The following is a 24,849-nucleotide window of genomic DNA, read 5'->3' on the forward strand; positions in this document are numbered from 1 at the left end:
CTAATCGCAAATGTCGAGATTCTGGAGTTCATGGACAATTCGATAGGTCCAGTCTACTGTGGGAGATGACTGTTGGAGTTGGTGGGGTTTGTTCCCTAACCTCATAGGTTCTTGCTAGCCTCAACAAGGGTGTGCCAACCCCTGCCTACTTTGACTGGAGAGGCTGGTTCAGAGCTGGCCTCCCCTTCTTCCGGGGAGACATGACTTTGAGATGTAGTGCCCTAATTCTTCCTCATGGATCTCGATAGGAGGCAATCTCTACTCCCTAACCTTACCTATCCTGAATATCCTGTCACTACGGAAGCAGCGCAAAGGTTCTTACAGGACTAAGTGCAATTTATAAGATTCTTGTCCTAAGAGAACAAAAAAAAGCTCTTCGCTATCAGCATTGAACTTATGTGATTGTCCTCTCAGATCATCGGACCACTTTGGGTGGCCATGGTTGTTCTCTGCGTCCTGTTCCTCAGCTTGTCAGGCCACTCCTAATGGCTCTCACTGTTTTGCTGTTCAGCTCGTCAGGCCACTACGTGTGGCCCATTATATTGCTTAGTTATAAAATTCAATCCTTATCCAGTTGTGGCTGGAAAGTGCTGCAATCTCTCTGCCAAATAAGTAACTAAATTAATGTTCCTCTATTTGCAGCACATACCATAAAAAATTTTTTAGAATTGTTTTTATCCGAGTGTCAGTGTTACTGTAGCTGCTATAATGTATCCTATCAATTTATTGAATTTTGGTTGAGACGCACTCCAAAATATGGAAACTATTTATATTTTGTTAATACTAGAGATCTAATTGAAATTGATTGTATTTTTGTCCTGCAAAGAAAAATACTTTTGAAACAGATCAACCTATAACTTAAATTACATTTTGCTTGATTTGTAATTGCAAACAACTAATAAATAACCAATTGATAAAGCTCCAACCTTGAATCTAGTAACTTTGTAAATTATTTAAGATTTTCATGAAAATCTCAGTAATTTAAAGAGCCAAAGGTTAATTTAAAACCGAGTAAAAGTGACGTACATAAGCAAGCCCCAAATGGTGGTGCAGAACAAAGAAGGTCAATATATGAGGACAACCACCTGAAACTCCGTTCATGATAATCAAGAGATAAGTTTGGGTTACACTTAGACGTCTACCAATCGCAAAGTGTTAGGATGGTCTTCCCATCAGTTTTATCACAAAGCTCTCATGTGCACAAGGCCAGTAAGAGTAGATGCTAACAAAGTGTAAAAGAACTATTAACCTCATTATTAATCTACTGGAATCAATGAAATAACAATGAATGTCATTTTTGTGTGCAGGAAAAGTTCCAGATCAGCTGTATGACTTCACTGCTGTGTTGTGCCAGAGATGATGAACCAGTGGTGAGAGCTGCAGCACTGCAAGCAATGGCGTCCTTACTCATTTACTCCCAGGTAACAGTGCTTTACATCCTTACCAATTGTTGTAAAATTTGTCTCAGCTGCATGACTTCACTGCCGTGTTGTGCCTGAGATGATGAACCAGTAGTGAGAGCTGCAGCACTGCAAGCAATGGCGTCCTTTACTCATTTACTCCCAGGTAACAGTGCTTTACATGCTTACCAATTGTTGTAAAATTTGTCTCAGCTGCATGACTTCACTGCCGTGTTGTGCCAGAGATGATGAACCAGTGGTGAGAGCTGCCAGCACTGCAAGCAATGGCGTCCTTACTCATTTACTCCCAGGTAACAGTGCTTTACATGCTTACCAATTGTTGTAAAATTTGTCTCAGCTGCATGACTTCACTGCGTGTTGTGCTAGAGATGATGAACCAGTAGTAAGAACTGCAGCACTGCAAGCAAGGTGTCCTTACTCATTTACTCCCAAGGTAACAGTGTTTTATATAGAGTACAGTAGAACCCTCATAACGGCCACCACGGGACCGAGGCCATGGCCGGATATAACGAATCGGACGGATAATAAACTAACCTATTATAAAAACGATGATTTATACCTAATAATAATATGTAATTAATTAAATATAGTCAAAAGTAGTGTTTAAGTCTCTTTTGGGATTATCTTTTATAAAAATACACACGTTTGTAAAACGAATAAAAAATGTATTGTATAAGAAAAAGTGGTTAAATAATTAACATAAAAAATACAGTTGTTAAGTATTATTGCGTTAAATAACTTGTTTTTTTATTGCCTAATATGAAAAGGCTACTTTTATTGAACAATATATATATATATATATATCGTATGGGGGACAAAGGCAAGCTATCCATAAATAAATAAATTAAAAATTACAATTATTAAAAAGTACGTAAGAACAAAGTTCTTGAGTCATAAATTAAAAAAAATAATATTAAAATCTCCCGTCACAAAGCTAAATCCAAATTACTGAGCCATACAAAAATATATATTGAACAATAATTATGTATATATTTTTTGGGCAATTTATACTCTATATTTGCCTTTATTTTACTTAAACTGTATATATAGATTTACCGATGACCAAAAATGGGAGTTTATGCTCCCCAGATGCATTTGAACACAGGGCAACCGTTATACGCTCTTTGTTTAGTTTAAACCCTGAAGCTGAACTTGAATCCCCAACAGAGAATGTCTTTTATGGCAAACGATTGAAATTCAGCCCGGGTCTCGTCGATGTTACAGACTGATCTGGGACAAGCTTCTCTTGTTGTATCATCTTTTCCAGTTTGACCACAAATTCACTTGCCGATGGTGCATCTGCTGACATTTTCTCACCGCAAATATTTACAAATGTAACTCCATGTCTTTTTTTTCCAGCGGTCTAGCCATTACTGGCTACGAACTCAGTGTTTACTCCCAATTTTGTATGTAAAATCATAGCCTTCTCTTTTAAAACAGGTCCAAAGCCACAAAGCATCATCAACCATCTCATTGGAAGGTTTTCTCAAATACCGCCGTTCGGATAAAAACCTTTTCACTCTCTATTTGTGTACAATAGTCCATCAAAGTTTTTCAATTACGGACACCAGTCATTAACCGTGCTTTTTCCCACATTTAGTTCACTACATATTTTGGCCACTGATTCGCCTTTATCAATTCGTTTCGATCGCGTTAAGTTTTTGTTCCACTGTCACCACGTTACGTTTTCGTTTTGACACACTCATTTTTCCTTTTTCAATACTGTACATAAAAACGACATTGCAACACAATACACAACACTTGACGAAACAAAACAATTGTACTGTACTGTACTAACCACACTGGAAATAATCAACGAACTGTTTAGAGGTTAAACCTACTAGCTCAACTGAGGACAACACAGCAACTGAAAAGTAAATACAAGAAAATGTAAACAAAAAGATACACCAAGATAACGCACGAGTCGTGGGAGACTAGTGCGTGTAACTGCGCGTCTGTAAGCCGTGGGAAATAAATTTCGATATTGGCTCCCGGGAAGTGGCCGGATAAACCGAGGCGCGGTAAAAACCGAGGCCGGATATGAGGAGTTCTACTGTACATGCTTACCAACTGTTGTACAATTCCTCTCAGCTGCATGGCTTTACTGCCATGTTGTGCCAGAGATGATGAACCAGTAGTGAGAGCTGCAGCACTGCAAGCAAGTGGGGTTCTTACTCATTTACTCCGAGTAAACTTGTTTTACCTAGGGGACATGCTTTCCAACTGTTGTACAATTCGTCTCAGCTGCATGACTTCACTTCTGTGTTGTGCCAGAGATGATGAACCAGTGGTGAGAGCTGCAGCACTGCAAGCAATGGCGTCCTTACTCATTTACTCCCAGGTAACAGTGCTTTACATGCTTACCAACTGTTGTAAAATTTCGTCTCAGCTGCATGGCTTTTACTGCTGTGTTGTGCTAGAGATGATGAACCAGTAGTAAGAACTGCAGCACTGCAAGCAATGGCGTCCTTACTCATTTACTCCCAGGTAACAGTGCTTTACATGCTTACCAACTGTTGTAAAATTCGTCTCAGCTGCATGGCTTTACTGCTGTGTTGTGCTAGAGATGATGAAACCAGTAGTAAGAACTGCAGGACTGCAAGCAATGGCGTCCTTACTCATTTTACTCCCAGGTAAACAGTGCTTTACATGCTTACAACTGTTGTACAATTCATCTCAACTGCATGGCTTTTACTGCTGTGTTGTGCTAGAGATGATGAACCAGTAGTAAGAACTGCACAGCACTGCAAGCAATGGCGTCCTTACTCATTTACTCCCCAGGTAACAGTGTTTTACATATTTGAATTTGAGTTTTAGTTATTTATATTGCTCTCTGCTTTGTGCTGCCATCAATATAGCTTCTCTTGGAACTGCTAATGGAAATTGTCTATTGTCAGTACATTGTACAATACAGTTCATTGTAATAATAATGAAATATACGTAAAAATCCTGAATTAAATTGGTAAAAAAACTGAATGAAGAGTCTTGGAACATTGGAAACAAGTTTTACTATCGCTGGTAAATAAATACAAATTTCCAATGTTTCGTTCTTTATTATTTACTAGCTGTTTCCTGAGGCTTCGCACGCTTTTCGTAAGCATTACCCGTGTATGTGCACTTTCTGGCTCAAGTAAATTATATTTCCAACGCCGATGTAGAGTTTGCTTTGTTGCCATGATCAAGAAAATCTGTATATGTTTATAGCCATTGTACACGTACATGTGTTTTATTATAAAGTGGTTCTAACACTCAAGCTTTAAGTTCAACCAGAAATTTATCTTTCAAGACAAATATAAATATACATCATAACTTAGCGCCTTCAAATAGTGTTTGGCTATTAAATATTCGTAAACTGTCTCGTAATTGCAGTTTTTATAATGTGCAGGCAATTTGAAAAACTATTATCTTTGGCAACGCCACCTGGAGGCGAGTTACATCAATAGACATAGCATATAAACCTTCTTCGTGGAAAAATACATATACATATACATTTTTGTTATGATCAGTCAAATAGTTTACGATTCCATAAAGGACAAACACACAAACATTCATTTTTATATATATAGAACTAGCGGAGTCCGGCGCGCTTGCTGCTGCGCATTTCAATAATTTTTTGCAAAAGTTGCCCGCGGCTTCGCACGCAATTTCCCGGTTGAAACCAGTACACTATATTCACTTATTCTTTTTCTATCACATTCTAAACATTGCTGAGATAATTGATAGTCGTTCCATCGTGAGCCTCTTGGGCGTATTATGAAGGTATGTACCATATTCCTGCCTCTATCTAGCTGTTACCCCACGGCTTCGCACGCAAATCTTAAGAACCGAAGTCCTTATATTACTTAGTAAATTTTTTTTTTTACTATAATAAATTTTAGATTAAATTAGTTATATCTCCGATGCCACGATTGAGCTTGCTTTGTTGTCTCGATCGAGAGAATATGTACACACGGAGTTTTGAGAACCATACTTCTGTCAAAAAAAAAACAACTAAGGTTGATTTTATAACATTCTTTATATTTTGTAGCCAACGTAAGATAGTAATTATGATATCTGCATTACTCTTCTGATCAAGCATGAGCATGGTTTATATTAAATAAATATTGCAGTTAAAGGTGAATTTTTACGTCAAATTTGAAATTGTATTATCTGGATAGTAAAGTCTATGTTTAACAGTGATTGCAAAAACAGTTTAAACAAAATTTGTCGTTTCTCTTAAGCTTACTCTATGCTTTAAAACTATAAGTGTAATATATGTTTACAAAGAACAGCTGATTAAAAATTTGAAAAGACGTTAACATATGTTTGCTGCAATGCATTTCTTATGGGTATTTCTGTAACCAGTGGGTGGAATCCTGAATCGGGAAAGGGATGGGCATAGCTTATAAACCTTCTCCGTGGAAAAATACATATACGTACAAATTTTCATCATGATCGGTCCAATAGTTCACGATTCCATAAAGGACAAACATACAAACATTCATTTTTATATATATAAGATTACTAATTATTCCAATAATTATTTATTTCAATATTAGAAATAAATATTCGAGGAATTTGTGTTTATTTACTAGTGATGGTAAAAAAAACTGTTTAAAATAAATGTTTAGCACTACAGAAACATGTTTTCTGAAATCTTATAGGGTCCTTATCTGAAAATGTACCATTTGTTGTGAACCATGCTACAATTAACGTATATAAACTCAAAATAGTCATTGGTTTAGCTATTTAAATCCTAGTAGTGCCAGACAATATACTTTAACACTTCCCAAGCGGAATTTATCTTTCAATTTTGACTCATAACGCGTAATTAACTTTATATTATAAATTTTTTTTTATATTTTACCAACTCTAATTGTTTTTTAGTTAGTGGTGGCTATTAGGAATAAAAATAATACAGTATTACAAAATAATCAGACCCCTATATTTTTTTTACAAATTTTTCAAATTTTACAAAAAATCGTCAGGATTCGCCATTGCATAGAACAATATAGGCCTATAACGACACAACAAATAAAGTAATAACAATATAAAAAGATATATAATGCTAAATACAACAGGGAACACGAACAGTAAATAAGGAAGTATGGCAAAAACAGCGTTAAACACTAAAATATGCTGTGCCGGGATATATCCGTTTTACCGCGTAATGGTTCGCCGCGGACTGAGGCTAAATCACGCCACAAGGGACAAAGCCACGCCCTCCCACCACTGCGACGCGCCAATGAGGTTCAAAACTGTAACATCTGCTTTTTCGGAACAAGTATTCAACACTCCCTTGAACTCTAGCGGATTCCACGGCAACTACAATTTATTAAATAAACACAAAATAGACTTTGAAGGATATATCCGTTTACCGGGTTTCGGTCAAAATTAGCCCTAACGGATATATCCGTTTGCCGCGTGGGAAGGGTTAATATAGCAGGTTTTTGGGATGACGTATAAATTTAAAAAATCATATAAAATAAATGTACCATGTTGATTTTGACGTTGGTATCATATTTTTAGAATGCTATGAGAAATAATAATGATAGGCCTGTAGCAAAATTGTTTGTATGTATGTTTATTTCTCTTGCAGGATGAACAGTTTGTATGTGACTGTTGCGATGTGATATGTCAACTCGTGAAGGACCCGGTGCCCCTAGTCAGCGCCAAGGCAGCTTGGGCTCTGGGTAACCTGACAGACATGCTGCTTAAAACACAGTGAGTACTTCCATCTTTACCATTACCCGGAAACACTTCTTGGTGTGGCACTCTTGAAACAAAATCAGATTTAAGCGTTGCGTTTGTGTCTCTATGGGTTTAATTGGTGTTTCGATGTTCATGTCTAGTACAATTTGATAGATAATGAGTTGTAGAAAATAAAATTTTGCTGCGTATAAAATTATGGACTTGGATTAATGAGATGGCCCAATTTGATAAAAATGATGGTGCTTCGTAATGTTTGGATATGAGAACTCCGCTGGAGAGGAGGTTTGAAATAAAACAATTATGATGAATGAATAAATAAGGAATTATTGCCAAACCCTTGCACAAGCTGTGAGCAGCAAACAATTTATCTTTTGATAGGTATCAGCTGTTTTACATTGGTTATACAAATTTTAAAAGATACCACATATTTTGAAATTTTTATAACAATTCTAACGGTACTTTTTTCATTGAAATTTATCAACGCTTAAGCGAGCACGACCACTTTAAAGATACTCTTGCACAAGAGTGCCAAACATGTCACAGTTGAGAGTTATCACTTGTTTGTTGCCCCTGGCTTCTACAAGAGTATCTTTAAAGTGGTCAAGCTCGCTTATGCATTGACGGATTTCGTTGAAAAAAGTACCGTTGGAATTGTAATAACATTGTCCAAATAGTTGGCACCTTGTAAAGTTTTGTAAACTCATGTAATACTGCTGATGCCTATCAGAAGACAAAATGTTTGCTGCTCACAGCTTCATTTTTAGCTTGGAATCACACAAAGAATTTGAAAATACATAGCCAGCCCAACCTTTTTTTGTTTTGTTACACCCTGTACATGAATAGACAATGCGGTGACTGACTGTAAATAATTACAAATGACTGAATTTACAATCAGTTTAATACTTTGGCAAACCTGAATGTTTTTTTTTTTTTTTTATAGGCTTTATTTACATAATCTTGGAGATTAGCATTAGCGTCAAGTTACAAATGTTCATTTTTCTGAAAGTTATCAGTTTTGAGATCGACCTGTTTATTCAGATATTCTTCTAGTGAGTAGAAAGGATTCTTCAGTAGCCAGTTTGTTAATTGTTTCTTTAGCTTCTGGGGTGGCACATTCTTCAGGTTCTCTGGTAGAAGATTAAAAAAGTTTTGCACCAATGTATGATGGTTTCTTGCTGTATAGAGTGCGGTGGTGAGGAGGTAGGGCAAAGTTTGCGGCAAGCCTGGTGTAGTGATGGTGGATATCTCTGTGTCTTTGTTGTTCTGTAGAGACTGTGTGCAGGATGACCTCTTGTATGTATAGTGACACCACTGTGAGAATGTTTTGCTCGACAAATGCCGCTCGGCAGCTCTCTCTTTGCTCGAGCCCTATCAGTAGAATCTTATAGCTTTCTTTTGTTGAATGAGGGACTCTATCCAGGTTTGTTGCAGACGTTCCTCCCCAGGTTGCTATGCCGAACCTTAAATGGATTTCAAGGAAGGCATAGTAGGCGGTCTTTGCTGCCTCTGGCGTGCTTATTTGACGGAGTCTACGGATCAGAAAAGCTCCTGAGCTGATCTTCCTACATAGTAGATCTATGTGTGTCTTCCATGAGAGGTCGGAGTCGATTGTGTGACGCCCAGGTACTTTGTGTTGGTTTTATACTCATGTAATCTGCCTACTGATGTTTCTGTGTTTTTTAATCTAGTGTTAAAAATTATTTGTACAGTTTTTATCAACATTAAAGGACTAGGTTGTTTGGAGCGCAGTACTCTTTGGTCCGGTTAAGAGCTCTTTCGGTATTTGTGGTGAGTGACTCACTGTCGTTTTCTGCGAGTGTGATAACTGTGTCATCTGCGCGTACAGGGCCCTTGTAGGATAGTCAGTCATAGTGAATAGTATTGGCCCCAGGACAGATCCTTGTTGGTACTCCTCGTTTTACTTCCAGCAGATCAGATTGGACCTTTTTCTGATGAGTTATTAACAGTATGTCGCAGCTCTACGAGTTTGTTTTCTATCACTCAGATAGCTAAGAAACCATTTTGCTGATTGTCCATTTATTCCCAGTGCTTTTAATTTTTCTATCAGGCAGGTAATGACTTATGCAGTCGAACGCCTTGCTGAAATCTAGAAAAAGACTGGTGACCCATATGGCCTTCCTCTAACATGTCTATAATGTGCTCGACGAGTTGTATTATGGCCGTGGCTGTTGATTTGCCCTTTAGGAAGCCATGCTGCTGGTTTGTGAGTAGTTTATTTTGGTTCAGATAGTGTAGAAGTTGTTCCAGTACAACTTTTTCTATGACTTTAGAAAAAGTTGGTATGAGAGAGATAGGGCGGTAGCTACTAGTTTCTGTTCTTGGTCCTTTTTTGTACTTGGGATATATCTTGGAGATTTTTAATTTGTTCCGGAAAAATGCCTTTGCTGTAGGGATTTATTTATAATGTTGGTTAGCGGCATGGTTAGTTCGTTTTTGCAGTCTTGGTCAGCTTGGCAGATATATCATCAATGCCGGCGGAGGTTTTTGGCTTAAGGGTATCTATAGTTTTCTGCACCTGTGTTTCTGTTATTTGTTGAAATTTGAAACTATTGTTCGTTATTGGGGTTTTTTTAGTTGGTAGTACTATTTGGGTTGATGTTGTTGTTTTCGAGTGTCTTCTCTGCTATGGTTGTGAAGTAGTTGTTAAAAACAGTTTGCCACGTCCACTGTGTCCTTTATGATATTTCCGTTGACTTGTAGTTCAATGTGATTTTTTGTTTCAGCTGAGGCTTTCTTTGCTGCATTTATTACTTGCCACAAGGCTTTTGATTTGTTGTGGGACTTGCCTATGTGGTTAGAATTTTGTAGCTTCCGTAATGTCTTTAGCTTGAGGTCATATTCCTTTTTCTTTGCGGCTGTGGATCTTTTATCTTCCTCTTTCCCTGTGCAGAGTTCATGTTCCAGTGCTTTTATATACTCTCCTTTCAATCTGTTACATTCACTCATCCCCAGTATGGTCTTGTTGAGCGGCGTTTCTGTACTGATTTGGTGAGAGGACAGGCTGTGTTGAGGTGGGTTTGGATTGCATTTTGAAAAAGGCTGTAGGTTGAATTGATGTCCTTGGCCAGGAGAACTTTTTCCCAGTCTTGACTGCTGACAATGATTTGAAGAGTTCAGTGGTAGTTGAATTGAATATTCTCTTTGTTTCTTTTGGTCTTTTTAATGGAGCTTTTATTTAAGTTAATTTCTGCCAGCTGTGCGGTATGGTCCGAGAGCCCAGTTGTCACGACTGATGTATGTAGCCTGTTTTTTTCCATGTTTCGTACATATCCAATCTATTGATGTTGATGTTAGGTGCGTTACTCGGGTTGGTGGAAGTTGTTGCCTTGTTATATTGAAGAATGAGAGGAACTCTAGCAGTTTGTTATTCTCGTTGTTTGTTTGGAGGTTATTAACATTTATATCACCCATTAGTAGTATGTGTTTATTTGTTTGGTGAGGTTGGTTGATAATATCTGCAAGGATGTCAATTGCAATGTCCAGATTGGCATGAGGTGGTCTGTAAACCCCCAGAAGCAGCAAGACTTCCGTTTTAATTTTTATTTCAGTTAGAAACTGCTTCACAGAACAAGTTCAGAGGTGTCATCACTTGTGCGTAGGAGTCTTACAGATTCTTGGAGGTGTAGTTTTACATAAGCCGCCACTCCTCCTTTTTTGTTAGTTTTTCTGCAAAAACCACCAATAAGGGAGTAGCCAGGTATGCAGGTGTTTTCCAGGTTTTCTTTGGAAAGTCCATGTTCAGTTATTAATATTATGTCTGGGTTTTGTTCACAAAGGAAGTGGGAAAGCATTTCTATTTTATTTTGCAGGCAATTTATATTTTGATGGGCAATTTTTCAGCGGAGATAGTACCTTTTTGGAGTTAGTTTTAATGTTGAGTTTAGGAAGGTCCTGTTGCGAAATTTCTTCTTTTGAGTTGGTAATAAAAAATGTTGATTTTCTTGAGAGCTGGGTAATTGACTAGTTTTTTCTAGAACTGGCAGTGTGGGAGTTGAGCTTTGTGTTGTGTGTGCGTTGTCTGAGGCCATTTTATTTTCTGGTTGATTTAGGGCTAGTGGTCGTTTAGCTTCATTTTGGGGTTTAATAAGTTTGTTGATGTTTCTGTTGTAGAAGTCCTCGAGAGATTCTTTTGGTTTGAGTTGTTGAGCTGAGTATGGAGGTAGCTTTTTTGTTGAATTTTCCAGTGTGTAGGTTTCTGTTGTAACAGATGCTGTGTTTGGTTCTGGGTTTAACCTAAATTTGGCTACTTGCAGTGACACACTAAATATATTTTTCCTATTATCTGTTTTATGTTTGGTTTGGTGCTTTATTGGAGTGTTTTTTATTCTTATTTTGTTTTTTCCTTGGAAACATGCCTCTGCTGTTGAGCATGTCGGTGCAGCTATGCTAAAGTTTTCCGTTAAGTTTGAGGATCCGTCTTGGTTTTGGTGTTGTATGGTTTCAATCAGCTTTTCCATTTTTTTTTTGGCGTACTTTCAGTTCTGTTTAGCTGTGTGAGAAGGTAAGAGTTTGTGTTCATAGCATATGGCTCACTTGTGCACGTTTGAGTTTCAGAGTTTTTTTAGTATTGTTTCATTCTCTTCGAGGGGGTTGCTTGCAGTTTCACTAGCCTTGGAATTAGTTTTCGTGCAGTAGGTTTTTAATCTTTTTTTTCAAGTGACCTAATTAACTCTTCTTTTTTCTTTGTCATGTTCTTCAAAAGCCCTAGTTAGTTGTTCTTGCATTTCTTTTTCTTTTCCTATTTGCTTCTCCATCTCGTGAAACATGTTTTGTAGTGTTTCATTTCTTTGTAGAATATGCTCCTTTTCGTTCTCTAGATTTGCTATTTGTTCGTCATAGGCTGGTTGAATTTTCTTTTCCAAGTCAAAAATCCTTGCTCTAAGCTCGGTGTTCTCCATGTTCACTCTTGAAAGATCCTGCTTAAGAGTGTAGTTTTTCAGAGAGTAGGGCATTTCCTGCCTCTGCAAGCCAGGGTAAGAGAGGCTTCCAGGTCATCATTTTCTTGATTATTTAAGATCTTGAATTTTTGGTATGGATTTTCATTCATATCATTTGGGCACATTCTAGGGCTATAGTCTTTGTTTATGGGGTCCTTCAAATAGAACCTTGCTTTGATATCTCGGTGTTCTAGGTGTTTTTAACATGGGGATTTGCTGTGATTCCCCTAAGGCTTCAACGGTTTATTTCAGGGAGGGAACTGTTTTGTGGATCCACTATAGTGTTACATGAGTTACACGTCCAGTTATGTACTTCATCCTCGGTCATTTTTTTAAGTCGCTTCTCAGTTATATTAATACACCCCCATGGTACCATTTGTCACAGGACCCAGTACAGCGGATTCCAGAGTATTTTACCCCAATACTGCATACACCACATGGGTATTTGGGTGTTTGGATATTCTTTTTTGACATATTCAGGCGTCAGTGTAGTGGTCTGGTGTATAAAAAATAGCACTGTTTTTTATTGAAAACTTTGGCAGTCTGTTTAAGTCAAAAACGGTGGTTAAGTCAGCATGGTGGTCTATTGGTGTAAGACATCCACCGTTTTTTATTGAAAGTCAGAATAAATCAGTTTTTAAAAAGTTGGCTTCTAAATAAAACAGTTGTTAAAACTAAATTAAATTAATAAAATTTGTAATATAGACAGGTTAAAAAAAGTAATTAAGGCTTGTATAAACAGTTATTATAACAATAAAAATTAAATTGAATTAATTACAAATATTAAAATACAAAAAGTTGTGAGCCAGATAAGTTTAAAAAAAGCATAAAAGGTGACAATAACAATTACAACAATAATAATTACAATGCATACATATTAAACATTTAACATTAAAACCCTGTTTTGGTTTCAGACAGGGAGAAGAGATAATCTCACCGATCCAGCTCATCAGGACAAGCATAGAAGTGGCACAGGGGAAGGTCAAGGTATGTCAAAAATAAGGTGTGGACTTTAGGTTTTTAAAAAATTCCAAGAATTAATTCTTTGTTTTGTGTTTAACTGTTCACTGCTACATTTGGCGATCTTTCTCATATCGTTGCTTTAGTCACCGGTGACCGATCACCTTGGTGACTCAGTGTGATATGTTTCACTGGTGACACATGAAGATGGTGAACTTTGGTATCTGATTAATTAGTGTAAGTCAACGCTAGAGCGCTCTAGGTGAAATTAGCAAAACCACCAGATTGTGTTGTATTAGGGATCGTCACTGTTTAATATTTACAATATATCCAGTAGAGTAGGTTTTAGTTTTTAATATTCAGTAGAAGACTCCTAGTTATCTTTAAAATAGTTTAGGGCATTCCTATGCCAAAATCAATACTGGTGAGATTATCCAACGTTGTACCTATCGTCCGATTTAACCGCAATCTCTCATTGGTCAACACATTGTGTGTTCCCACAAGTTTGTCTGTCTGTCTGTCGTCCAGGAGCATCCCTTAAATGCCCGAACATTCACTTAGGAACCGTTCTGGAGAAATGGTTCGGTTGCGGTCGCTTACCCCTTTGTTCTCGTGATTATTCCTCTCTAAACTTGTTCCTACCCCGATGCCAGTGAAGATTCTCAGTGAAAGTGACTTGTTCTTCCGTGCATCCCACTGCAGCCCTTGAGGCCCTGGCCGAGCTGGAAGTTCCCCCCTCGGATGAAGCGAGGCAAGAACCAAGATCAACATCGGTGAGTTGGCATCCATCCTCAAATGCACCCTTTATACCTCATGTCTCACCTGTCCTTCCATCCTTGGATGTAATTATTCTCAATCTTAATTTTTGGTGTATTTCTTTCTTCATGTTACATTTTTGCCTCCGAACCGATTCTCTTTGTATCTCCGAACTTAACAGTCACTGTGTACGGTGTTTACTATTAACTGTCATAAGTCACCTGTGAGTCATGCTGCACACTATTTATATTCAGTTAGATCAATATTGAATTATTGAATAAAGCTCCAAAACATGAAAAACACACAGATTTACTTTGTAGCTTAGAGGCTGATGTAATAACGTAGCAGGCAATGACAGCAGCTGAAATTGGCACGAGCAAGGGATACAACTGTGTATGTCTGAGTCACGAGTGACTCATGCAGCATATGAGAAATAACTATGTGAGTCATCCATGACTCAAATGGAATTATACACATCATTGTAAAAATATACTTTACGCCACTTCAATCCTAAATTAAATTGGTAAAAAATTGTTAAAAATATACCATCCGAAAAATAGAGTAGGTTTGGTGAAATCCGGTAGGGTTCTCGACTAAAAGTGTACCATGAGTCATCGGTGAACCATGCCTCAGTAAACATGTTAAGAGTATTACTATGTATATTGTATTATAAAGTTAATTGTGTGGTTGAAAATCGCTCATTTTTCGATCTTGGGTTTCCAGATGAGAGCGAATGGTGTAAGAGCGCTGGGAAACTTGTTGGGCCTGTTGAGGGAAAGACACTTGTGTAGGCCAGAATACAAGGATGTGCCCTTGCAGGCCAGTGAGGTGCTGGTGAAGAATGCCTCGGCCTCCAACATCATGAAGGTAAGTGTCATTGGGGGTGAAGCATAAGTGCTGTCCGAAAAGTAAACACAGTGGCCATTTTTGTGTGGCGAGAGTAGTGGGGGAGTCAAAAGTTATATTGACACACGAGTAAGTGAGTCAAGGGCAGATCCAGTCCTGATTTTCAGATGGGCCACCTGAATTATGGTTTACGATTATAATTGCTGTGACAGGTGATTTTTCATTTCAATACTACAAAAATGAAATGTTAGAAAGAAATTTAGGTACTTACTTGATTAAACAGAGACCACCCATTCAGAGCACGCTGTGGCTGTTATGTTTAGCTGAATTTACTGAAAATATTGTAGAATGTTTTCGTTCTTTACTTTAAGATAGAGAAATCTCTATACTGGATAATTAAAATATATTTATGCCCTTAATAAATCTCAAAAGCCTCCAGTTGTGATATTTTTGAATTTAATCTGAGAATAAACAACAGAGATTTATAATTATTGCGATAGATATGGTCCACTTTAATCCACTTTCAGATGGCATGGCCACAGTATTACACTTCTATTTTGTGGTCAAGTGGTCTTGTGTTTCTATTATTTACAGAGCAATTTAGTACATTCTTGAAAATATCTTGTGGCTCCAGCTATGTTAATGTACATGAGTGCTAAAGCAGTTATAATACATCCTTGTATTAAGTCACTGCAGTGTTATCAATGAGTTAATGTTTAATTTGTTTACATATTAAAAAACGATTCCAAAGTAGTTATTAAAGCCTAATGAATAAGAATTGCATCAACGTAATTTAAAAAATCTTCATTGCTTGTTCATGAAGGTAAGCTGGAATGCCTGTTATGCCCTGGGAAGCTTGTTGAAGAATGAAGCCATCCACGAAGCCTCTTGTTCTTGGCAGGTGAGTAATATCTAAAAATAGAAGAGAGAATATCTTTGTATTAAGTGGCAAGTTAAGACTTAAAAGTTCTCTTTGCCACTGTACGTTTAAACCACTATTGTATTTAGATATCCTAATTTATTTCTTGTTGAATGTTGGTCACGATGATGGGTCTTTTGAAATGATAAAAACTTTTATGATAATTTACTTTATGTCTAATAATTCAGTGGTACAAAAAAGCTCAAGGGTGACCATCAAAGGAACTAGTACCTTACTCTCTATTCAGGTAACCAAGAGTAAGCATGCATGGAAGTTAGCAAATTATGATCCATGCCATTGGAAGCACTGGATTCAAAAATAACCTTTAAACAAAGCACTGGATTTAAATACTGCAACTAAAGTATTTTATGTTAAAACCACCGCTTGAGCTAACACATTAAAAAGCGTTCAGGTAGTTCACCTTTTGGGGTCTATTTTTTTGGGGGTTTGGAGCAGAACGGCCGATTTAGCGATGGCAGACTAAGTTCACCTTTGGATCTATTCGTTGGTGACAGTCCTGCGGTGGTTGACAATCGACGATTACTCGTCAATTAGTCATGGCATCACTGTTAAACTTATTATAGTACGTAAACTCGTCGTATCAACGTGATTTGGGCACCATTGCAAACATCAGAAACTGCCCTGTCTGCAAACATTGTTTTTAATAGTCGTAGCGGGTGGTCGGATGACGCAATCAGCTGTTTATAAAGTCGAATTTATTCTCAACTCTGTTGTTATAGCCCGGCACAGTTGTAGACTGTAGTGGTTATTTTGTTCATTTATTACATTCGTTAACTGTAAATATTGATTGATTATTGCATAAAACATGTTTATTACGATCCTGTAATGTTCTTATGTTAGTAGTTTTAGTAAATACTACGAACAGTAATATATTTGTTTACAAAATTTAGACGCATATCGTAGTTTTGTTTTAACCCAAGTCAGACATAGGACCATTACAATCAATAAACACACTAACTATTGATTTATTTTATCACTGTAAATATAATTTTGTTACTCTATTCTTTCTTTTTAATAAGTTTCTTTTTACTATGGCTCAAAACAATTACGTTTTTTGGTACTAAATTTCAAATTGATAAGTTGCTGTTTTATTCAGTTGGTTTTAGGCACGTTTTAAAATTTTCAAACATATTTTTAGTTTCATTGTAAATATTCTTAAAAACCTATATATTTTTAAAAACTACATAATATTTTACAACTTTTGGCTATCTTGAAGTTTCAAAGTTCTAGGAATAAAAATATTTTCAAACCGTGGTCCCACGCAGTTAATGTAAAAAAATCTAAAACTTTAGATAAATTATATATATATATATATATATACTCTTACTTACTCTTACTCCCAGGGCCATTTATATCGGAGGTGATATTTAGCCGCACCAACAAAGCTCCTTCATCTTGAACGGTCCTCTGCATCTTCCTCTGAAGCGCCCATCTTCTCCATATCAGCCTCCACCTGGTTCCACCATCTCACTTTTGGTCTCCCCCGGGGCCGTCTTGTTATATATATATAACAAAAATAAACTTATTATAAATTCAAGTTATCTGAACAGAATGTTATTCTCCACTCTTTTCTGAAAAAAAAAAACAATGTATAATACACCATAATTACTGTCATAATATATATGTATTTTTTAAATAAAAAGAAAAATTTCTTATAACACACAAAAACGTCCTGACATTAACAAGTAAAACGACTGCCACTACTAGGGTTAAAGATTCCCATGTAATTTTCCTGTTACACTGAAAATCGGTACATCAAAAATATCCGTACGATCTTCATCTTCAACTTCATGTACTTTACAGGCATTTCCGTATCAACTCGTGTTACAAACAACTGAAGAAATACCCATTTTACAGGACGTGGTGCTACCGACCTTGTGCTCTCTCGTGGTGCGAAGTTCCAACTTCAAGGTGCGCACCAATGCGTGTGCAGCGCTGGCCTGCGTGCCTCTGCGCAGGTACTACGGTGCGCATTACCTAGCTGTGTGGAAGGCAGTTCTGGATGGGTTGGACAACGCCCTCAACATGTCGGACTTCAGAGAGGTGAAACATCAGGATGGCCTTTTAGAGCAGGTTTGTTTTTGAGTTTAATAAGATTACAAATTTATTTTTTACTTGAATAGGTATTAAAGTATCTAAATGTAGGTATCTAAGTATCCAAATCTAAATTGGGATGATGATTTGAAAAGGAGTTTGGAAATAATACAATATATAATTTAAATTTTTATTGAGATATTCTGGATTTTACCATTGACTCATCGTTCACATCCCTACCGCAAAGTACCGCAGACAGATTTTAGTTGGTAATATCTGTTTTGGAAAAGTAAGTGTGGAGTATCCATGTTATTCTCATACCCTATCCAACTGTCTGATTTTGGGTATAACCAGTCTACAGTGGTGATGAAAGAATCGAATACTTAAAAGAATTGAATATGGTGTATTCAAATACTTTATCTGCATTGAGTATTTCTAAGAGATAAGTACCTTTCTTACTCGTACTTCCTTCTCGTAATCCATTGTTTCTTGGTTATTTGGGATTGCCCTGCCAAAAAGGAGAGGGGGGAATCCTTTACCTTTTTGTGCCTCATACAAACATGTCATACCCATGATATATGAACTTCAGAAAAAATATCTTTCTTTACCTGCTACTTCAGTCCCGTCTGAAACATTCGTTTCTACTGCAGGTTTTGTCACCGATGATCGTAGGAATAGATTGAAGCCATAAACCTGAATCATATTTTGTTTTTACACAATAACATGAAATAAACATTCATTTTTGTCTTTATTGTTTACAAATTTCTTTATTAATTCAATATTTGTACAATTATACATTTTGTCAAGTTTGAAAATTTTTATAAACTTATTCCAAATTATGAATCTCCCCTAATTATTCTTTTCATAGTCCAGATATACATATACATTTATATTAATCTAAAACCCTCAGATGAATACTTGTATATGAGTATGAATGCAGCTACTGAATACCTTCTTTGAATACTATTAGTCCAAACGAATGAATACTGTGGGTTTGAATTTTATTCTTCCAGAGAAATTGTATTCATTTAAAAGGTATTCAAATTCATTTTGAGGTATTTGAATATGTGAATATCCAGGATGTATTCGAATACTATTTGATTCTCCCATCACTAGTCTACAGTGATCTTCGGTCTGTTACTAATTGATCAATTAGTTAATGCTTGGACATTTTGCTAACACGCATGTGATGGCGGAGTGTCGTTTTTGATCGACGTGAGCAATTTGCTAACAGCAGTATATTTACTGTATTATTTTTTATTTGCAATTCTGTTTGCCCTTCAATATGTCTAGTTAGTCGTATGTGTTGTAGTGGCAGAAGAATAACAATTTCAAAAAAATCATTTCCTTGTAATAGTCTACATGTGTTGAAAAATGTGTTTATTGAATTTGTATCGTTTGTATACCGGTTTATATAAGATGTGAGCAAATTGCTGCAGATCGTGTACTCATGCACAAACAGCCGGTCATCACATATTTTGGTAAATTTACCTAAAGGTGTCATATGATTAACTTTCATGTGATCAGTACAAATTTGTTTGTTTTGATTTTTTCTTTCTCTAGTATTGTTTTAAAAAGATAAATTCTCAAATGTTGATAACATTTTTTATGGATCTGAACAGATTATGTTACATTGTTAAACGTTTGCAAACTTTAAGTTCATTTAGTTGGTAAAATTTGGTGTTTAGGTAGAATCTTTAGGTCCTTGTTGTATTATATGATCAGCTGACCGTTACGTCTGCCTGCAGCTGTGCCTGACACTGTGCCACCTTACGTCATTGGTGGAGTTGGCTGATCTGTCTGCACTGTACGAGGTAGCGGTCTACCACGTAGATACGCTGCAGCAGCACGTATCTCGCTTCCTCAACAGTACGGTGCCAGAGCGTGCTGATGCGGTGCTGAGAGCGGCAGCCAGCCTGGCACTTCTGAGAGAGCAGCAGCTGACAGTGACTCAGCGTAACTCGGTCACCATCCTCTCGGATGTGTTCACTTTCGATATTTAAAGTCACGTTCTGTAGTGCATAAGTCGATTAAGTTGAGCTGAGGTTATTTTTAGAAGCATATCTCGTGCATTTCAAGGAAAGTTCAGTTTTATAAGTCGTGGCTTTGTAATTCAACTGCAGCGTGTGCTGATGAGTAATTAGTATATAACTTGGAAGCTACTTAGAATTATTTAGTTATAATTTTCAAGAATACGACTTATTCCTGTGAAACATTAACCTATTTCAGTATTGTATGGTCCAGTACTAAAAATAATTTTGCGGAATACTTTTTTTACAAATATATATGCTAGATCCAGTTCGTTAACAAACGTTCCCACAGAATATTTTCATCTTGCTTTGATTTTATTAGGATTGCATCATGTTTTCTTTATTAATGTTAGTAATTGACAATTGTACTGAAAAATTAATACAATTTTACTAGTTAGTTTGCTGAAAAGTACAATCTTATACCATGCCGGATATGTAGGCAAGTCTTAAAGTAACAAAGTCATTGTTCATATGATTTAAATTCTTAAGAAATTATAAAAAAAGACTGAACATCTCTAGAAAAAGATTTTTGTAATCTGTGTTACTCCGTTGTCACACATAGTTATCTTCAGGGCCGTACTCAGCTTTGGTTGGCACCGGAAAAATATTCGGTCGGGCCTTGTCATATCCCGCCACCGCTTCATCCCTTCCCCGCCGACTCGCCACCCCTCCATTCAACTATGACCACGACACAGTTACGCAGGATGAAGGATAATGAATAAATTGAATATAGAAATTCACTATTCAGGGTTTGAACGTGTAGGAGTAATAGTCACAGTTTGTATGAAATCTTAATGAACGATATTACAAATTTAGCCTATAATAGCGTTACAGTTATTCAAATAAAAATCAAATCAAATCCTTAATTGCTCGTAACAATTGCACATTGTATGGCAACCGTCATAATTCATCGAATTGGGTGGTCTCCCAGTTAAACACCAGAAACTCATCAATGCTATAGAATGCATTTGACACCAGAAAGCGCTTCTAACGAGCTTTAGACGCCTTGGGCGTTTGGTGTTTTTCATAGAATTTGGCAATCTGTTGATGAAATGAAAACCTGCCTGTGACGACAAGTGTTCATAAACCACCGTTCTGTGTCTTTCAGTACAGTAGTTATCTCTGCCTCGAGTCTCATACCTGTGTGCCCTGGTTATGTCACGTGCTCTGGTTAGGGCACATTTAGACAAACAGAACAAAGATGTGCCTAAAATGTAGAGACTGGGCAAAGTCAGCAGTTGCCAATTTTTGAATGCTGTCCTGCACAACTATCTGAAATTCAACTTTACGATAATACTAATAGTTTTTTTGTTTTTTTTAATTTGAACACTTTCAAGAAATTATTGCCTGTACAGACCCCCCACAACACCACTCCATAGGAAAGGTGAGAGTGAATTAGCCCATAATATGCCGCAATCAATTCCTGACTGGGGCAGTACCAGACCAAGGACCTCAAAACGTATATTCCTGCCTTATATATTCATACCATCACTGGATATCTTATTAACTTTATATTTACTCTCTTTAAATACTTAATACTAACATAATATTTTCAACAAGTTTATCATTGTGTTAGGTCTAGTGTTGTCAAATTGGACATGTTATAATAACGCATTTAGAAGCCAACAACACAGCCATTAGTAGCTTGTAGGTTATGTATTGATTTTAGTATTTTGACACAAACCGCACCTTAGGCTACAGTACCCTTGAGGTTCACGCAAGTTTCTGTGATAATAGTTTATTTACGAGGGTTAACCAAGAACATTTATTTATTGTATATACATTTACCTTGCTTGTACTTTACTAATAAACGTGCTTAGATTGTTTTAAAATATTTACATAATATATTATATTTGACCATTGTCAAAGATTAACATTCTATCATTATTTTTATGTAATTAAGTATTCACATATTATTAAATAATTACAACCTGATATTAATGAAGCATAGCAAAGTCTTGGATAGTTTAGTTTACTTAGATTATAAACAAATATTTAAGTTGCCTTAATTTTAATTGTTATTTTTTGAGCATCAAATATTAATTATGTATAATTATTTTGTTAATACTGCATGCTAATGTATACTAAAAAAAAATTATTTATTACTCAAATGTACTTTTATTGTTGTTAACTCAATTTTGTAAATTATGTAATTCTATTTTATTCCAAATTAGGATTTGTAATATATTTTAATAATAAAATATTTAACATAGTGTTGGTATTAATTCAATTCAGTCGCCCTTTCATAAATAACAAAATACTGTTTGAGAAAATAAATCATACATTTATAAAATTATTGTCCTCTGTCCTGAATGATGAGAAACTAAAATGCCAAATTACAAAGGGTTTGCTAAAACATAGGAAAAAAAAGAATTTATTTTCTCACTCCAACACAGTAAAAAGATGAGAGTCTTAATATATAAACATTGGATTTTGTACATTACTGTAACAATGTCTATACTAAATGTCCAGAATCGTCTATTTATAAGAAATATTAACATAAATTTTTAACAATATCATTAAAAGTTTATGTTAATAATATCATTAATATTTCTTTAAAACTGAAGAATACAACATATAATAAAAACTAAAAGATTATCACTATAATTCACACATTTTTTTCAGGTAGATGAGGAAATTTAGGGCCTCAAAAAGGCTAAGCCTGATTTGAGGTTCTGATATATGAACATTACGTTTAAAAAAAATATATCATCGCTCAAAATGGAAGTTATTATACAAAATTGATAATTTATACACTACTTTAACAGTCCTAGCTAAACAAAAAGTGTTATCCGTTATATAATAATGTAATAGGATTAATCAAATAATACAAAATAACTTAAAAATGTGAAGTGCACATCAAAAAAGAAAAAGAAAAATTAAATATTATTTATGAGATACTCTACTTGAACCAAAGATAGTAAATATCAGTCTAGGACTCAATGGCAACATATTGTTCCAAATCTTTAACTTGTAAAAGCCAATTTTTAAGCATTCTAAAAATTTTGATGAGAAATGTTTGATGCATTTGAGGTAATCAGGCAGTTTTTTACATTCCTCAAGTATTTATTTTATTTAGTATGTACCTTTGGCATGTACATTTTTATTCAATAATGTAAGTCACGAATATGATGACTTTAATTAAATAAAAAAAGTGATGAGTGTAATGGTTGTATCTATACAGACAGATACCTAATGGTTGTGGAGTAGAGAAAGACATCTGAGGGCATGATGGCCCCTATGGTAGGTTATAGAGCTTTATCTAAACAGAGATAAGATTGCTTATCTTATTTGCCAAACTGTCCACCTGCCTGACAGACACAGAGCTTCACTCAAAAACGGTCTCTATTTTTAACTTTGATGGTCTCAAAAAATGAGCTGTTCTTAATCAGATGCATATAAAAAGGAGCCTGAAAGAACTAGGTTTTGGTAAAAAAATATTTCTCTACACCAAAAATTAAGGTAATTAATTGTCACTACATGTTTATGTAAAACATGTACTAATTTTCTTCCTGTAATATTTTTTATGTTTTATTGTACTGTATTTCATCAAAAATAGTGGCAAAATTGCCAGACTAGAGTTGCATATAAAATTAAAATAAAATGTTCATATCTGTTATAAATTCATATTTTTTATTATCGTGACACAAACATGACATGACAATACATCAGCTGTACATCAATGATGTCTAGGGATTCAGTACTGAAATAGGTAATTTTTAATCTATGACCTAGCATTAATACTTATGTCCTTTTTTTGGTTTGTAAAGCTCTAATTTGCCTTCATTCAGTGATAAAAAAATCAGTAACGCTACGTTTCGAGATCTGTAATCTGATCTCTTCTTCAGGTAAATAAATAACCTAATGCATTTTTGTTCTTCACAGTCCTTCCGTTATCAAAAACAAACTTCAAACCAAAGAAAAGCTCTAATTAAGAGAAAAAATTTAATATAAAAAACTACTCTTTTAATTTTAATGTTGTTGGAGTCAAAGTAAAGGTATTAATATTATTTGGAAATTCATATATTTTAAAATTCATAGTATCATTGACAGAATGTGAAACATGTATGCTTTTATTATAGTAAAAATATAATTTTCTAAAAATATTTTTTACAACATATAGAAAGATCCTGGCTTAAGTTTGATGCATGTTTTGTATAGTCATGACACTGAAGTATTCCGCTAAATTGTTATTTAGCCAGGAACAGTCCACAAATTTGCTAGATATTTAAAAATGGCTAAAGTAGTCGTTATAACATTTCAAAATTTTTGATCTTTTAGATTGACGTGTCTTCTTGAAACATTTTTGATACACAGGTTATATCGGGTAGCTACTAGACTGAGTTAACATAAATTATTGTGGTAATGTTTCAAGTTACAGTTGTAGAATCGGAGTGAAAAAGTTGATCGGGTTTAGAGCCCAGCCTAGCAGTAAAAGATCATAAGAGTGATTTGTGTATTTTAAGCCTTATGGGAACTCAAGACGTCTGTCGTCTTCAAATTGGATGATTGTTCACAACGCTGGTAGATCCAAGATGGTGGATCAGGATGCTGAAAAATACTCACGAAGGATAGCATAGACGCAAAGGATGTGGACTGATTGAAGTTTTTGATGAATTTACCCATAGTAGGGGCTGTGATGGTTTATATTATCTGGCTTAAAGCTAGTTAACTGTATTGTATAGTTTTTGTCGATAAGAAAAATTAACCGAGGTGAGCCATCCCGCGAAGCCGTCATAAGACTTTTGCAAATGTAATAGTAACCGCTTTTTGTTTAATGAAAAGAGCTTGGATGTGTGTAATTAAGAAAACAGGTGTTCAAACGAAAAAGTGGTCTTCGATTGTATAATTAATATACATCAGGATGTACAAGAATTACAAGAAACGTGCAATTGAATATTGGGTAAACAAATAACGCGATGAATGGAGGTTCTGCAGTATAGAATACAACAAATTAGGCAATTCTTTGTTTGAAGTTTATTTTTGACGAAGATTTAGGAACTTTATTTTTGACGATGGAAGGAAACAGGATTTTTCTGGACATTTGCCATCGTTCAGTGATACAACAAATCAGTAACACTACGTTTCGAGATCTGCAATCTGATCTCTTCTTCAGGTAAATAACTAACCTAACACATAATTACAAACTAGGTTAAAATAAACAAATCATTCATACCAGAGCGTTGTGACACGCATAAGTCTGGAACAAAAAC

The 24,849-nt window shown here is 35.7% G+C and overlaps 1 protein-coding gene across 1 annotated transcript in view; it reads left to right on the forward strand.

Moving 5' to 3' along the window:
* LOC124367306 (HEAT repeat-containing protein 6) overlaps positions 1-19,926 on the forward strand; it is a 40,175-nt gene extending 20,249 nt beyond the window's left edge. Inside the window, exons 11-17 of the mRNA XM_046824032.1 lie at positions 1,308-1,421; positions 7,000-7,124; positions 12,985-13,057; positions 14,510-14,653; positions 15,456-15,533; positions 17,430-17,645; positions 19,355-19,926. Coding sequence (XP_046679988.1) covers positions 1,308-1,421; positions 7,000-7,124; positions 12,985-13,057; positions 14,510-14,653; positions 15,456-15,533; positions 17,430-17,645; positions 19,355-19,609 — 1,005 coding nt within the window. The 3' untranslated portion in view covers positions 19,610-19,926. The remainder of the gene's footprint in view (positions 1-1,307; positions 1,422-6,999; positions 7,125-12,984; positions 13,058-14,509; positions 14,654-15,455; positions 15,534-17,429; positions 17,646-19,354) is intronic.
* Positions 19,927-24,849: the final 4,923 nt, after the last annotated feature.

The sequence above is a fragment of the Homalodisca vitripennis genome, chromosome 8, assembly GCF_021130785.1.
Source record: "Homalodisca vitripennis isolate AUS2020 chromosome 8, UT_GWSS_2.1, whole genome shotgun sequence".
Taxonomy (NCBI): domain Eukaryota; kingdom Metazoa; phylum Arthropoda; class Insecta; order Hemiptera; family Cicadellidae; genus Homalodisca; species Homalodisca vitripennis.